This window comes from Malus sylvestris, chromosome 1 (genome assembly GCF_916048215.2).
Source record: "Malus sylvestris chromosome 1, drMalSylv7.2, whole genome shotgun sequence".
Classification (NCBI taxonomy): domain Eukaryota; kingdom Viridiplantae; phylum Streptophyta; class Magnoliopsida; order Rosales; family Rosaceae; genus Malus; species Malus sylvestris.
Genome location: NC_062260.1, coordinates 15,464,247 through 15,480,724, shown reverse-complemented (window position 1 = coordinate 15,480,724; position 16,478 = coordinate 15,464,247). Strand labels below are relative to the sequence as shown.

The 16,478-nt window shown below is 36.4% G+C and overlaps 2 protein-coding genes across 3 annotated transcripts; one reads left to right on the top strand and one right to left on the bottom strand.

The window, feature by feature from the left end:
- Positions 1–2,091: 2,091 nt before the first annotated feature.
- Positions 2,092–11,716, bottom strand: LOC126626925 (exocyst complex component SEC10b-like). Its single transcript, XM_050296329.1, has 25 exons — positions 11,550–11,716; positions 10,526–10,615; positions 10,155–10,412; positions 9,992–10,066; positions 9,391–9,492; positions 9,211–9,261; positions 9,029–9,134; positions 8,321–8,434; positions 7,986–8,077; positions 7,646–7,814; positions 7,491–7,567; positions 6,967–7,065; positions 6,760–6,850; positions 6,066–6,151; positions 5,802–5,975; positions 5,118–5,171; positions 4,756–4,884; positions 4,553–4,645; positions 4,321–4,467; positions 4,046–4,143; positions 3,608–3,692; positions 3,119–3,177; positions 2,932–3,030; positions 2,763–2,846; positions 2,092–2,553 (listed from the first exon to the last, which is right to left on the bottom strand). The coding sequence occupies exons 2-25, from the start codon at positions 10,613–10,615 to the stop codon at positions 2,475–2,477; spliced, it is 2,511 nt and encodes an 836-aa protein (XP_050152286.1). The 5' UTR covers positions 11,550–11,716; the 3' UTR covers positions 2,092–2,474.
- Positions 11,717–12,256: 540 nt separating this feature from the next.
- On the top strand, positions 12,257–16,465 carry LOC126627016 (uncharacterized). Of its 2 annotated transcripts, XM_050296445.1 has the most exons (5): positions 12,257–12,650; positions 13,180–13,262; positions 13,996–14,198; positions 14,351–14,614; positions 15,151–16,465. In XM_050296445.1, exons 2-4 carry the CDS (start codon positions 13,194–13,196, stop codon positions 14,568–14,570), a joined length of 492 nt encoding a protein of 163 aa, XP_050152402.1. In that variant the 5' UTR covers positions 12,257–12,650; positions 13,180–13,193; the 3' UTR covers positions 14,571–14,614; positions 15,151–16,465. The 2 variants fall into 2 exon arrangements, with proteins under 2 accessions (XP_050152402.1, XP_050152394.1); XM_050296437.1 differs by lacking the exon at positions 15,151–16,465 and having other exon boundaries at positions 12,260–12,650; positions 14,351–14,750.
- The last annotated feature ends 13 nt before the right edge of the window (positions 16,466–16,478 follow it).

Sequence of the window (16,478 nt, the reverse complement as noted above, 5' to 3'; positions counted from 1 at the left end):
CACACGCATGATTAGCAAATATCTGCAGGACAGGCTTTCACACCAAAAAGAATTATAATTATAATTTGGGAAAAGTTAAACGTTATCCAAGATCCTTTAGACTACGGTTTGTTAATTTCTTTAGAATGGTTAAAGTACTTTTAGGTAATTAAAAGCGTTTCGACAGCATTTGGAGGTATGAGGAAGCCTAAATAAGGAGAAAGCTTGGCTGCAAAAAAAAAATCAGTAGCAGCTGTGATTAAAAAATCAATTACTTGGACATATGTCCACCTGTGATTCGCTAGCAGTAAGAACTGTTGTTGATTTTTCAGCGGCCAAGCTTTGTTCCTTAAATAATATTCATCTCGAAGAAAAAGTAAAATGAGGTTTTTGGTTATAAAAACAGCTTTTTGCTGATTTTCAATTATGTGCTTCTTTATGAACGCATACAACAAATACGTCTATCAACAAAAATGTATCCAACTGCATCACCCCTAACACAATCCCTAGTTCAATAGATAATTCTGAGAATATTAATTATTACTGAATAGGTTCAAAACTTTATTTATATTGTTTGAATTCTTGTCGTGTCTACAATTTCCCCATAACGGCTTATTCAAAATTATAATAAAGAAAAGTTTATGAATAGTTAATTGATGTGGAATTGATGTTGTGTATCAATCAATTGCATGAAATCCTTACCTTCTTATCATACCAAACAAAGGTTCCTCATCTTTTCTCTCTTTCTTTTGAGAGAGATGGGTTTGGAACTAATAATTAAAATCAAATTCTGTTAATTAGATCATCTTTCGGCCGAGAGAAAAATAAAGAAAGCAAGGTAAATAGGTATTGATGATGATGGTTCATACATATTGGAGGGAGGCAGGGATGCGTTTCTAGACTTTTTACCCTTTTTGTAAAAAGTGAACTAGTTGGTGGTGAAAGTCTATTCACAGAGGCATTTCAATTTGCACTTAACCACCATTATATGATTTACCAGCGTTAAAAATCGAACTCAAAACCAATCGTTGGAAGTACAAATTTAGAATTCACTTTCGTTACTGGATCATCCATGGTGCTTCTAGACTTTGGACTAGTTAATTATGACACAAACCTGCCGTCACACACCTTTATCTCTCTCTCTCTCTCTCTACACTACGTAACCTATTATTGACATTTATATTTCATTGATAGAGAGCTGTGAAGCACTTTGAATGTGAAATTTCTTGGTGGTTTGGGTTTCGGCTGCTAAAGCTATCACTTTCGTGTCGGTGTGTATGGCCCATCACATATAGCTACATTGACTTCTTATTTTGTTCAATCTCCATTTGGGTAGTCAAAGGTCAAACATACACGCTCTCTAATTGGTCTCTATCCATTTGGACATCGTAAAATACTCGACTTCTTACACATAACAGCTCAACACGTGTTCTTAAACTTTCTCTAATTGAAAATTTTAATTAAGCGCTTAACATACATGTCAGCTTGTAATTTGTAGTTAAAGATGAGCATTTGAGTATCTTTTATGGGTCAAATATGTAGAAAGTTGTAGAAAGGTGGGGATGGCAAATATAAGAAGCAACCCCACAAGCACAACCACAAGCTTTGAGGATTGTGGGGGTCATCCAATAACTTAGCACCTATTTGATGATCTTTGGTGCCTTTTTCTCTAGTCTCTTAGGCCCATCCTAAGGGATAGAGATTGGTTCATATTAATGGGTTTGGCACAACCTCAAGTGATAGATAGATACCTTTGCTATCAGAGGACATGGGTAGTCCATTACTAGCCACCACCCCCCACTACACTTTCTAGAGAGAGAGAGAGAGAGAGTTTCTAGAGAGAGAGAGAGAGAAGTGGGTGCCAAAACTCCCTAGGAGGCAGTCCACCACAAATGGCATGGCCATGTATCTCCATCACTAGCCACACCTTTTTCACTTTTCTCCTTCATTCCGGCATGTGATTCATGGACTTGGAGGAAAAACATCCACTTCACCTTCCCTTTAGTGCCTTTGGTTACTAATTAGAGACAACAGTAGCACCATAAGTAGCATAATTTGCAATTGAAACTAATTCACGGTTAAAAACGTGTAATCAAAAGTTTGACCGGAACATAAGAAACAACAATACATGCACCTCGAAAATTAGCTAATTCAGTTCAACGAATTCATCATTTGATTCATATCCTAGTGTTGTCGAATCAAATTCGCAAGCCTAGCAAATGAATTAAAGCTCTAAAGACGACAATCTTTCTGGTCCTCCCATTTATACCTTCAAAAATAAACACTCAACAAAATGGGAAAGAAAATCAAACAATTTTGTATTCAATGATCCGACGATTAGCTCCTTAACCAGAAATTTACTTTGAACTGGCTCCCTAGCTTGGCGTCTGCTTCCAAATGAATTCAACTTGATGTGCCGTCTTTCTAAGCTCTGGAACAGCTTGATGACAAGTAAAATTTGGGAGGGCGTATCTAATCAGCGTACTGCTTCTGTATCAACTAGAACTTGTCCACAAGGAACTAAGTCTGGCAGCAAGCTTTGCGCTCTTGTAGTCGTCTCGAAGCTCAATAAACCTGATTCAGCATCCAAATCAATATTTTATCACAATTAGAAAACCTCTAAGCAGAAAAGAAATGTCATGCGGTGCAAAATTTCATGCTGAATAGTGTACTTCTTTCTGGATGTTTTCCAAATGAAGTCAGGATAATGATAATAGTCTGGAATCTTGGTTTACTAATTTGTGTGTGTGTGTTCTAAGAGCCTTTTTGCATTCCACAGTTACCTTTGTGCATCTTTCCGTATACTTGGTGTGCCCTCAAATAGAGTCGAAAGACTTTCAGGAGCAACAATGAAGACATTGGCCATTCTGCAGACAAAAGCTCATTATTACATTGATATAAAAAATCGAGATGAATGGAAGCTGAAAATTTAGAAATTTCTACAAAACTTACATGCCCAGCAATTCAAATTTTTCATCGACGGAAGGAGCATTGAAACTACGCACAAATTCTCCATATTCAGTTATGTCACGCTTCAGCCGCAGTCCTCCACTGAGAGAAATAAGGAATTAGGATATGTTACTTGCACAACTTTCAACTCTATTAGCCAGCCACAAAAAATATGAGAAAGTCCACGTACCTCGGATTAAAAGTGAACTTCTGCCAATGATTTAGCAGCCCTTTATGCAAGCGGCTTCCCTATTAAAAAAATCACAATTACATGAATTCAAAAGTGAAGGTTTCATGACTCATCATCATTATATAATCACTACAACTTCCCTAACCCTATGCAGCTAACCTCAAAAAGTTTATACCACACACATTACAATAAAAAGGAAATGAACATGAGAATATCACTAACAACATAACCACAAAGATATAACGAGCATGGCCTATGCAATCATTGTGCACTTTTCTGTGTTATATCAATTTTGATACAATCATGATTCATAGTATATTAGTTGAAAGCATTGTTCGCTGTGTTCAAGGCCGTGCGATCCTTCATTGAATTCAGTGCAGATGCCTCTTATTCTACAGCATCAATCTAATCCTAATCTATGGTTGCAAAAGAAACATCAAAGGCATGGAATAAATAAGAGTCAGGAGAGATCACAGATGAACTACTCACTAATTCAGTCAGGAATGCTTGTTTGTTAAGACCTTCAAGTGCCGTGAATGCTGATTCTAGCACGCGAGAAAGATACGCTACAACTCTAGATAAGAGGAGAGAAATGTTATTCAACATTCAGAAACAACACGGACTATATTGATCAATATCATTAATTTAGTATAAAAATAGTTGGGAATTAAGTGATAACATTTGCATAGTAAATATCACATAAGAAGACAAACTAAAAAAATTTGGCCAGGAAAATTAATTAAAAAGCATTAGACATATAGCAGAAAAGAAACAAAGCTGTCAAATCTCTGGTCTCAGAACTCATTGTAGAATTAGCTAAATATATGGTTTTGCTTCATGTCAGGCTCGCCCTCCAAGAAAACAAATTGACATGAGTCAGTTTTTGGAATCCCTTAAGATATAGCTTTAATTATACGTTTGTTGTACCTTGTACAGGCATTTGTTGGCCGATGATCAGGAGCAAATCCATCTTCAGGTGATCTATAATCAGTTACCTTCTGTTCAGCAGAAAGTAACCGCTCCACCTGGATAGTAGGAATTTCACAAAAGGAAAAAAATGAACCAAGAAGGAATTGTCAGAGCACAAAATACGCATGCAACCTATACAGGATATGTTCAGATACTAATGGGGTGAAATCATGAAATATGCAAGCCTGCTGACCACCCTATATTCGAAACAAGTCTAGAATTCATTAACTGACCTCTGCCATCACAGTTTCAATGCACTGTTGAAGCCCTTTATATGCGGCACCCTCTGCACTGGACATAGCTGTTGCCATTTCTTCACAAGAAGCAGCATGTGCACCATCCACAGGGAGTAGGAGCCGAGATATAGAATTTGAAAAATACTGGAGAGAAAATGCCAATTAGTTCAACATATCAGGTATTCCACTTAAAGTAACATTCATTTAGAAAAATGGCAAACCAACATACTTGCTGAACTATAGCCACACTACTACCGCAGCGTTGTACAGCAACCATGAAAGATCTGAAACTGCTTTCACCAGCCGCAGCAGCTGCTTCTGCCTACACATCAGCCATTGATACCCTTAAGTTCCATATGGGCAGACTATACATTTTATCTTAAAAACTTCACAATTTACAAGGCAACAAAAGGTCTATGATCAGGTAAGTACAGCAGAAGCAGCGGCAGCAGCCACCCTTCTACTAACGCTAGTGCCCAGTACAAATCTTTCCCTCAAAGCTGCAGCTTCAGTCAGGCCATCCCTTGCTCGCTCAAGACCTTCCGTTATATATTGACTGACCTGAAAAGTGAAAATCATACAAGAATTTCTCTCTTAATATTTAATAATATATATATATATATATATATATATATATATATATATATATAATTTATGCTTTTGTCCAGCCGGAATCTTAACTGGACGTCTATTGAAAAGGACAGTAAATTGAGAAAAAAAAGCATTTCATTGAAAAAAAAAAGAGTGGAAAACGAGGTTTTGAATCAAACCCTCAATTTAAGCAACCAACTTACTTGGTCTAGCAGGGAAGTGAACACTGCTTTTACATTTGCTGCAAGTGTTGCAGGCTGTACAGTAACATATAAAAAACAATCTGAGAACTGGCATTAGATCTGATAATAAAAATCCAGAACAATTCAAACCCCAATTTTACCATCTAAAGGACATTGTATTTTTAATTTCTATTTTACTACTCTTAGTATGAGTTCTCCCATTGCCCAATTATCAGCTTCATAAGGCATGTCAAAATTTTCTTCCGGGTTAATCATCAGCAGTAACATACAACTACCATGTCCACCAATTCAGTGAATTTCTTACTTATCCACAAGGGAAAGAGCTACTTTAAGCATGATTTTCTTATAACTCTGGTCTTTAGATTCACATTCTCTGTATGCAGATAAATTTTGAGATACTTAATACCAGATCTCCAATTTCCATGTTAAAAATTGTAGACATTTGTGAATGCATGGTAACCTATTCATACAAAAAGAGAAAAGAATAAGTAAACCCGTATATTGGGGAGAACAGGAGAAACACTAGACCACAATGGAGTACAAAGAAAAACTTAGGGGTTATATTTTAAATATGCTCTTCCAGAATTTAAAAGATTACTAAACAAAGAATTTCCCTGGATCCTAAGTAAATTAGATACAAGTTTAAAATGAGCAATCATATGTAGCATCGCTAACAAACATTACTTGAGATGAAAACAAAGTGCATCTGGCAATTGCTTCTTCATTCCAACGAACAAACTCTGTCACAACAGTGACGGATATTTGCTGGTGGGAAGATGCTACTGCAGCGCTTTTTGAGCGCCCGATTGTTCCACCTGATTCAGGTATCTGTTGGTTTTCAGCACGCAGTTCTGCCATCTGCACAGTATAATACATGTTATGCATTGTTAGCACCAAGAGAGCCTGAGAATTGAAGCTTGGTCAAGAACGAATGCATTCGATGCAAACCTTAGCTTGATATAGTTGTTTAAGAGAGGCCTGCTCATGTTCAGGATATCCATCCTTGTGAGAAGAAAACAGAGACTCTGTGAGGCCTGAACCATCAGAGGAAGTTTCTATGAAGATCCCACAGTTGATAAATACAATGAAGCAATCTCAACCACAAAAAAATGCGGACTAACACTAAAACCACTAACATTTCCACCAAATAACACAGCACAAGTTAATATATGTCAGCTTTGAGCCTAGGATTTGTCCCACGATGGCAATTTCTACTTTTCTCATAATCTTTTTTAAAGGATCAGAAAACTAAGAAATAAAAGTTCCTTATATTTTGTTAGGCATCTTGAGCGATGCATCTTTGTTTCCCAATTAATCTTTTCATTGTCGAATATTACTACCAAACACAATCCACAAGCTCGTTTTATTTTTTGCAAATATAACATTATCCAGATGGTTATCTTGCCTTTACCCACCACCATAGCCGCACAAGTATTCCACATTGGTCGTACCCAGTGCACAAGGCTCCCGCTTTACGCAGGGTCTAGGAGAGGTGAATGTCGGCTAGCCTTACCCCCATTTATGGAGAGGCTGCTCTCAAGTCTCGAACCCGAGACCTACCGCTTATGGGCGAAGGCACAAGTATTCCACATTGATTAAAAAAAAACACAATAAGATGGATTCCAAGTAGTTAATTCATTACCTTCAATATCCAAGTCACCACATCCCACAGCTCGTAGATCCCTAGCAAGTTCTTGTGTCTTCTCATATGCCACTGCTAGCATTCTAAGATACTGCAGTCTCAGATCAAATATAAGTTAAATGAAGAGATAATTTTAGTCCATAAGCATTTGGTGATGAAGCATGAGATGGGAGGGGGAGAAGGAAACAGGCAGAGTAATTTACTCACCAATAGAAGTCCACCTTCTTCCATAGGAGGTAGATTCACCAAAGATGGCTTCACTAATAATTTGTCCAGTAAAGCAGTAACTCTCTGCTCCAAAACCCGCTGCACCCAACATAAGAAAACTAGTTACATAGATGAAATAAATCCAGTAATGCATTAACAGGGAACCAAAATGGAACCCAAAAGTAGGATTTCTTATCACCACCATTAACCCAGTTCTAGCAGAATCAATCTCTTCTAAGACTGACATGTGTTATATAAACCAAATATGGGTTCACCATTGCATTCAACCATCCAGATGTAAAACAAAAGGATAGTGTATTTTTCAAAATGCTAATTAACATTCTCTCTCATCATTATAACAATATGGATGTCCTGATTTCAAAGGGTTAGGCATTTGTAATATATATGATACACAACATGCTTAGAACGGGATTGGTGAGGCTACCCTGGGTCAAGTATGGTGAGAAAAGATACTCACCCAAAAAGATAAAAATAAGAAGATAAAATTAAATCCTTCTCAGTACCTGAACTAAGATTGACATAACTTCATTTGGAGAAGGGAAGACAGCCATAATTGTTGCAGCCTCCTTACGTACAGTGTCTGCTCAAGAAACTAAGATGTAACAAATATATTGCAAGAATTCAACCACTTGTATTAGTTTAATGACATTCTTTAAACCTGTGATTTCTTTATACAAGGAAGAAAGTCCACGAGCAACATTGCTAGGACTAGCCTGTGAACCCTCATCACCAAGAACCAATCTGGTATCTGCATTCATGACTTCCACATCAATAAACATTGGACGTGTTGCCACATAATGTTGCATAGCACTAGAGCCCCTGTTAAACTGCATCGCAATTTAAATATAAAAAAATAAGGCAAAGGGATTCATTTGTAAAAACTAAAGAGGTATTTGATTCACCATGTATTTAGATCTAATGAGACAGAGAGAGGCCAGGAGTCCTGGTGTTAAATTCTCTAGATACAATGATCTACTAGGTCCAGTAACAGTGATTACCTGAGATAATATTTTAGCACATTCTGCCATGGTTGACAATTCTCTTCTCTGTGATGCAGCATCAAAACGAGATAGCAATCTGTTCTCCAATTCTATTCAAAATTAGAAGCAGAGGACTCTAATCAGATTCAATCACTATAATTTGTAGAAATCTTTCCCTCCGAAACTAATTTCTAGGATTCAAGATTACAATAAAATCATTAAGGAGGTGTGCCATCCATAGTTTTGAATTAAAAGAACAAGGAAACGAAAGTAATGAGGGAAACATAGTGTCTTCTTCTAAAGATTGCATAGAGAATTTTCCAATGAGGCTTAAAACTTTTATGACAGCATACCATTGCAGTAGTCCTGAAGATTAGCAACTGCAACTTCTAACCCTCTGCTAGCTGTTGCATTCCCTGATGGTACAGATATCCCCTGTCTTCCAATATCTTCCTCAGCAAAGGCCCCTAATATTGACAGAAGCATGGAAGGTAATTATATCTCAAAATGATGAGCATACAACCATAGTAAAATAACCTTATTACCATTAGGTTTATCACAACTTTATCACCATTTTCAGAATAAAGGATGATATTACCATAATTACAAGTCAGTTTTAAAAGATACCACACTGATTAAAGCACTCCTCCTACAATTATATGGGGCTCCTATATACTCATTAAGGAGAACGGTAATAATTTGTATACACTCATGAAGTACAAACACCTTTTCACATTAGGTGGCCACGTACCAAAAGGACATATAATAGGGTTTCACAGGACTCACAGCTTCAGCCCATTGAACCTAATTGCTCCAGATGTGAATTAGGTCTTAACATATCTACATATATCAGATGAACATCATTCTGGCTTCATCCACCTAAACATATATCATGATCATATCCTGAAGATGAATCACAGCTACTGCTACTTCCAAATGTCCTTAATCCCCTTTCGCAGAAAGTGAGTAAGAGGTGGAGGGAAGAGAGAGAGAGAGAGGCTCATAAATAGTGTTCCTTGGCAAAATAACTACAGAGTTTGGAGATGATAATGCCATCTTACTCAATTTTTGTGCAATTTTAGCAGCCTCTGCAACACGGCTATCATCAGAAAACAGGGGTGAAAGTTCCATGAGATCGCCTGGGCTGCTATTGAACTCCATCAAGTACTGAAAGAATAAAAGTCAACATGGTGTTAACTTATTATAAATAAAAGGCAGCATATACTAAATCGACAGTGACTACCTTTATAAGCTCTATTGTTTGACTAGCAGTTTCCCGCTGAGCATCTGCACTCTGACAAGAAAAACCCACATAATCACAAAACACAAATTAACAAATATTTAATGAAATGATGGCACAATAGATATCAAGTACAACTTCAGATGTTAAGCATTGTTAAACAGGCTTAGGACAAGACTTCACCTGCAGATGATCTCCTATTTTTGCAGCAGTCTGGCCAACACTTGATATTCGTGAATCCAACCTGGCAAAGCTACCAAACAAGCCATCTACTCCTTTTTCAAGCTGAATGCATAACAATACAGTCAAATTTGTGATTCACTGTTCAACTCAGATTCATTTAATGCTTTGAAAGCATTTTTGGAATTTAGATCCTAACTTCACATGCGTAAAACTTGCATATTCTCACTTAAGATTGGTGGAGGACAATGTTAGAAAAGAATTTAAATTGTAAGCCTTCATTTTTATCAAAACATGAACAAGAAGCATATATGTAAATTCCATGGAATTTTTTACATATGATACTCATTGCACAATGATAGGTGGAATCTACAAAAGATGAGTTGCAATAATATTCATATTTTTCAACAGGTAATTGTCATTTCCGGCTTAGAGAACTGTATTAAGTTCAACCCCGATATCCATGTCACACTCTAACGATGATAGTTTTAGCTCTGAAAGTAACATCTCACACTGGAAAGAACTTCTGTTTCTTCTTGGAGTGCAGTGTGCACACCATATTCTTAATATAATACACTAAAATATACACTCTCATCTAACTAACCTCAACAAGTGTCTTGCGGTGCTTAGAATCTTGTACAGAAACCTCCTTCTTAAGATTGTAGAGTCTTCCATCAATCTACAAGGGTGACAGGATGGAATCAGCAAATTCAGAAAAACTTCACATAACTTTGTAAGTCCAATACCTACACTATCCCAAGACATACCTGTTTCTGGAGATCAACCAACTCTTTACAAGAATCCTTGAACAGAGATAATATCTTATCTACTTCTGGAAATAAAGGGTCTGAAAGTCCTTGCGCAAATTTTGCTGCATCTGATGGTACTCGCATATGTCCATTTTGTAAAGAATCATTCCCACTGAGGTTGCTATGACCTTCAGACGAGTCTGTTTCTTCTTCTTGAAAAGAAGGAAGCAGCTCATTTACAAGGTTACCGAACAATGCATCAAAAGAAAACTCCCCCTACAAATTAAATTTCAAAGAATTTCAATCATTAGTTTACACTGATGGCCAATTCATAATAGGTTTACTACAAAAGTTACAGAACATATATGATATATTTTTCCATTATTCACCTTAAAGTCGTCTATGTCCAAGATGAGTGGAAGTGAGCTAACAGATGAAGATTTTGAAAGTCTATCACTCTTGTCTCTACTCTCTTTCATCTGGTTCAAGAAAAATCAGCAAAGCAGCAGAATGAATAAAGTCGCCACGAGAGCTCACAAAAAAGCCAACACCAGTCAAAAGTTCCATCCATTATAGACAAATTAACAACGATCTTGATTCGAGAACCAAAATTTTGTTGCTCAAATCACAAGAAAAGAGTAACTGTAAGACATCTAATACACTCCATTCTCACGCATAATAGGAATGTGCGTGTTTGCTAAACACATGAAACAAGAATTGGTCCTTCTTTAAAATATACCGCATATAGGGAATAAGCTTCTTATCTCTAACGTCAAATTTTGGAGCCAATCATTGTAAATTTGCAACTAAATGAATTTCTAAAGTCCCATAATTTAGAACCCAGAAAAGCAAATTAATTCATTCAGTTTTGACAAAATTTCAAATTATAAACTCAAAAGTTCAACTATGACTTAGAATCATTTAAAAACTGAAAACATTACAGAAACACCCAAGAGTTAATAAATGCCGGAGATAATGAATGGATGTTGCCTTGAAATTGAATTATAGAAAGAAATACATGTTAAAAATTATCATTTTCTTCTAATTAAAAAGGTCACATATTCTCTAGTTTTGATGGATTTTTCAGCTGCAAGATACTTGAGCTGATAACTCCATTTCAAATTTTCCATTGTTCTCCTCTATTTTCTCACCAATCAAACACATGGAACAAGAAATTACAAAAAAATCCCATTGGATTCACAGCTCCAGCACCTCTAAAAATTCAGAGATCAAATTGTCAGAACAGGGTCTTCAAAATCCGAACCACATAAAAAACGCTAAACAAATTTCTACCTTTCGATCGCACATTCAGCAAAAAACCAACAATTACCATGCCTAGTTTGCACTTTGTGAAGAAAAAAAAAATTAAACAAAAAAAATAAATAAATTAATCCAAAAAAATGGAAAATATACCTCTATTCGAATTTCACTGAGCGAGAAAGTGAGAGAGAGAATATCAGAGAGTTTGCCTCTTCCTTCTTCGCTGGGTCTGGTTTGGGTTAGATCGAGAGCGCGAGAGAGAGAGAGAGAGAGAGCTTGCTCGTAGACGAAGACTACAACGAAAATTCAATTACTCAAATGACGGTTTTACCCATATAGTGCGATTCAAAAGTGTATCGATTTGAGGGTAAAATTGAGACTTTCTATTCTTTGTTATATTATTTTTCCCTAGGCTTCTATTTGGTTTTTCCTGTTGTTTCTATTTGATTCGCTGACCTTTCCCCTCCCTCTCTCCTGCTCACAACATTGCTTTTGATTGAGAATAAGAAATACACTTTTGTTTCTTTCCTTTATTTTTACTCTTTTGTTAAAAAATCCCACACATTTTAGGCATGGTTGGGTATTGAGGTGATTTTAAAAAAAAACTGGTATGAAAAAAGTTAAAAGAGTTTTAAGTGTTCAGTAAACATCACAAATCAGCTTTATTTCAAAGTTTCAGATGAAAAAAGATAAAAACAAGAAGGTGCATTTTGCATTTTCAAAAAGCAGCTTATTATTTCGGAGTTCCATATGAAAAAAAACTAAAAACAGGAATGTGCATTTAGCAGCTTATTTGTATAACAAGGAGCTACAATAATCTTTTTAATGAATTTTTCAATTTACCAACATTGCCCTCCTTTCATACTTATATATTTTTTATTTCTTTTGTCTGTGCCTTGTTCTTTATTGCCTGTGAATACCATTTCGATCTGTGTGCTAATTTTGATTTTCCTAATCTAAATTTCATCCCTAATTCGACCTATCCCAAGTTTCCAAATCCCACAGCTCGATTCATTCAAATCCTTTTTTTTTTTTTTTTTTTTTTTTTTTTTTGTAATTGTTCTTGTATTGAATCGGCTTGTCAATTCTGAGGTTCTTTGATTACTTTGGAGAATTGGGATCGAATCATTTCTGGGTTTTCTCGGTTTCTTGTTTTTGTTCTATAATCGATTGATTTTGGTGTGATCGTTAAATTTTGAATTTCGTGTTTTAATCTTAATGGACGCTGCTGATTGCCATCGCCGTGGTTTGGTGGTAAGATTAATGGGTTGCTTTATTTTGTTTGATTGATGATCTTTAGGGGAGGTACAATTCCTGATTGTGTTGGTTTGTGTTTAATTTAAAGATGAATTGGGTTTGATTTCTCGATATTGTTGATGTTCTTTCAACTCAATTGATTGTTGCTATTTTGAATGTTTATATATCATTTGATTGTGCATTGTAATTGCATGCTTATATAATAGCTCTACTTCATGTGCAAATGCAATGCATTGTGCATTTGCTTAATGATCAATATCTTCGTACTTGTTAAAGTCTTAAACATTTTGGTTCTGGATGCTATGTTTTTTGTGTGCTGATTAGATGTTTCTATCACTTGTATGTGTCTCCTTCTGATTTTATGTTTTTCATTATCAATGTGCTTGTAACCCCAACGTTTCTTTATCCAGGAAGGTTCTGCTATACAATCAGCTTGTTTGTGTTGTTAACCATGATTTTGTTGGCACTTTATTTTTCTGAAAATCCTCTGGTTTTTCTCAAAGGATATTTTCTTCATTTTGTGCAGGGCCTTGGCAGGTGATGCTAAAACAAGCCGATGGTTCTTATGCTTGCGTAGCAGAGAGTGCAACACGCTTTACTCTGGGTGAAGTATATTTCTGTCTAAACATCCAATCATCAGTCACTTTCTGTTAATTGCTAGACATAGTTTGTTATTCTTCTGTTGTGTCGTGAGAATAAACAGCTGTGAAATAAAACAGTAGAGTGTTTGGTAAACTTTTTTGTAAAAGTGCTTTTGAAAAAAAAAAACAGTATTATAGTGTTTGATAAACTTTTATGTAAAACAGATATGAAAAAAAGCCGATTTTTCAAAGCTGGGTTTTGCAGCTTTGTGATTTTGGCTTTTTTTCACCCAAAACTTTGAAAAAAAAAGCTGAAGCTGAATGTTTACCAAACATAAAACAGCTCCCAACTTTTTTTTATAATCACTTTTTTCAGAATTACCTCAGTACCAAACTAGGGCTAATACTATATGGGGCACATAGTGATCTTAGAAAATTAGAATGACAACAGACTCATCTGTAGTTAAACACGCACAATTAACCCAACCTGAAATAGAATTGAAAGGCATTGAACAAATGATAAGTTGTAATTAGACTAGAATTAATGCTCTTGTAATTTGCAAATTTTACATTTGATTTTAGGAAAACTAATAAAAATAACTTGAAAACTTGAAGTTTTAATTAAAGAATAAAATAAATAGTACTAAAATTAATTTTTTAACTTAAAAATTTAATTTTTCATTAAAATGAATAGAACGAAAACTTTTAGTTAAATTTCCTTTGATTTTCCCCTCCCTCTAATTCCACTTCTTCCCGCTCAGTTGGCTCCACGCACGGCCCTCCAAAACCATGACACAAATAAATCTCAAATCCGAAACCCTAGATTAGAGACCAGAGAGATGGCCGATGCAGATTCCAACAATTTCACCAAAACAATCTGCTCAATCTGCTACGAAGACCTCAAGCCCACTTCTGAGGATCTGCAATCCATCTCCATCTGCGGCCATGTCTTCCACGAGCTCTGGTCTATCTCTCTCTCTCTCTCCACTCTTTTCTATCTCGCTCTCTCTACATGTATATATGTATTCAATTTGTGTATGTTTGTTTAATCTCAATGTATGCATTTGTTCGGAAATTGATGTTTAATACGGCGACGTCTTCGGTGTGAAACCCTAGTCTGCAACAGTGGTTCGAGTACTCTGCGAGGACGAAGAAGTACACTTGCCCGGTGTGCAAACAAAATTGCAAGCAAAAGGATGCCGGCCGGCTTTATTTTCAGTCGGTGGGGGACGCGGCGGATGCGACTCAGAGGCCCATTCGCAAATGCGAGGAAGATCCCCCGGTGTTGCGTCGAGAGGTGAAAGGTTGGAGGTGGCGGAGCTGGGAATTCGTTTGACTTTCGATCTTCAGGGGAAGGAGCTTAAGGAGCTCAAAGAGGAGGTATTGGATTGTCATTGTGCTTTGTTGGGTGTGTAAGAAATTGGGGGAAATCAAAGAAGAGATTTGGATTAGGACTTTGGTTAATTGGTCTCCTACTACTTGAAATAGTAACACATTTGGGTTGGTTTTTGGATTACTTTTTGGAATTAAAGAAATAAATCACAAAAATTATAATACCGCGGACCCCCAAGAAGGAAATGAGGACGGTGAGGGATGCCAAAAGCATGTGAGCAAACATCCTGATTCCTGCAATGCAGAGAACTAAATCAACTGAAGTGAATCTACATTATTCCGAAAGAATTAATTTGGTTCAGCAACTAGGCCACCAACATCCTGCCTGAGGCTGAGAATAGGTATACAAGTACCTCAATGAAAGAGTTTAAACTAGGGTTTTAGAGATTGATTGCATAAGCTCAAGTTAGTTAATGATAAGTGAGGTTTTGATTTCATTATATAGAGATTACAAGAAAAGTTGATTACAATATAAACATATATCAGATTACAAGTGAATTCAAATTTCAAATACAAATTGACAGATTCTAAGAAGAGAGAGGAGAGTTCCTCGACCATGGCAGAGAAGATGATGACGAGATAGTGTAAGGAGCGAGAGAGGAGGAGGAAATGAAATGGGATTGCTGGAGGTGGGTTTTTCACTTTAATAAGCCCCTGTTGAAATATATATTGGGTTGCCTCATGAGTTTGAACGCTTCCAGAGAGAGAGAGAGAAGCTGCTATTTTGGGATGCACGGACAATTTTCATGCTAGTAGCAAGTATTACTACAAAAAGCCCGCGAATATTTTAGAGAACATGAAATTAGAGAAGCCGCATAGAAGTCTAAAATTAGAGAAACCACGTAGAAGTCTAAAATATTTGCCTACATGCTAGTAGCAAGTATGGTCCTCTAATTTAATGGTGTAAGAAAACATGTTCTCTAATTTAATGGTCCTTTAATTTAATGGTGTAAGAAAACATGTTCTCTAATTTAACGGTGTAAGAAAACATGTTCTCGTGTATGAAAACATATTTAACTACATGCGATTGCAACCTTTTTTTTTTTTTATTAGCTACCCAACAAGTCATTCGTTTCTTTTTCCCCAATTTCCAAGCTTTTGCCTGCACCACACCAGACCAAAGCTTCTTCCCAATCCTCATTTCCCCTTCCCTCCTCCCCTCCTCCCAATTTCAAAACCTAATTGTACTTTTTTTTACTGGAAATAGGATAGCTTTATTGCAAATTTTTGTAGAGGATATTATAGCTTTATTCCCCAAATTTTAATGCAACATCCTGCCTGAGGCTGAGAATATGTATACGAGTACCTCAATGAAAGAGTTTAAACTAGGGTTTTAGAGACTGATTGCATAAGCTCAACTCAGTTAATGATGAGTGAGGTTTTGACTACATTATATAGAGATTACAAGATAAGTTGGTTACAGTATAAACATATATCAGATTACAAGTGAATTCAAATTTCAAATACAAACTGACATATTCGAAGAAGAGAGAGGAGAGTTCCTCGACGATGGCAGAGAAGATGATGACGGGATAGCGTAAGGAGCGAGAGAGGAGGCGGAAATGAAATGGGAATGCTGGAGGTGGGTTTTTCACTTTAATAAGCCCCTGTTGAAATATATATTGGGTTGCCTCATGAGCTTCAACGCTTCCTGAGAGAGAGAGAAGCTGGTATTTTGGGATGCACGGACAATCTTCATGCTAGTAGCAAGTATTACTACCAAAAGCCCGCGAATATTTTAGAGAACATGAAATTAGAGAAACCGCGTAGAAGTCTAAAATATTCGCCTACATGCTAGTAGCAAGCATGGTCCTCTAATTTAATGGTGTAAGAAAACATGTTCTTTAATTTA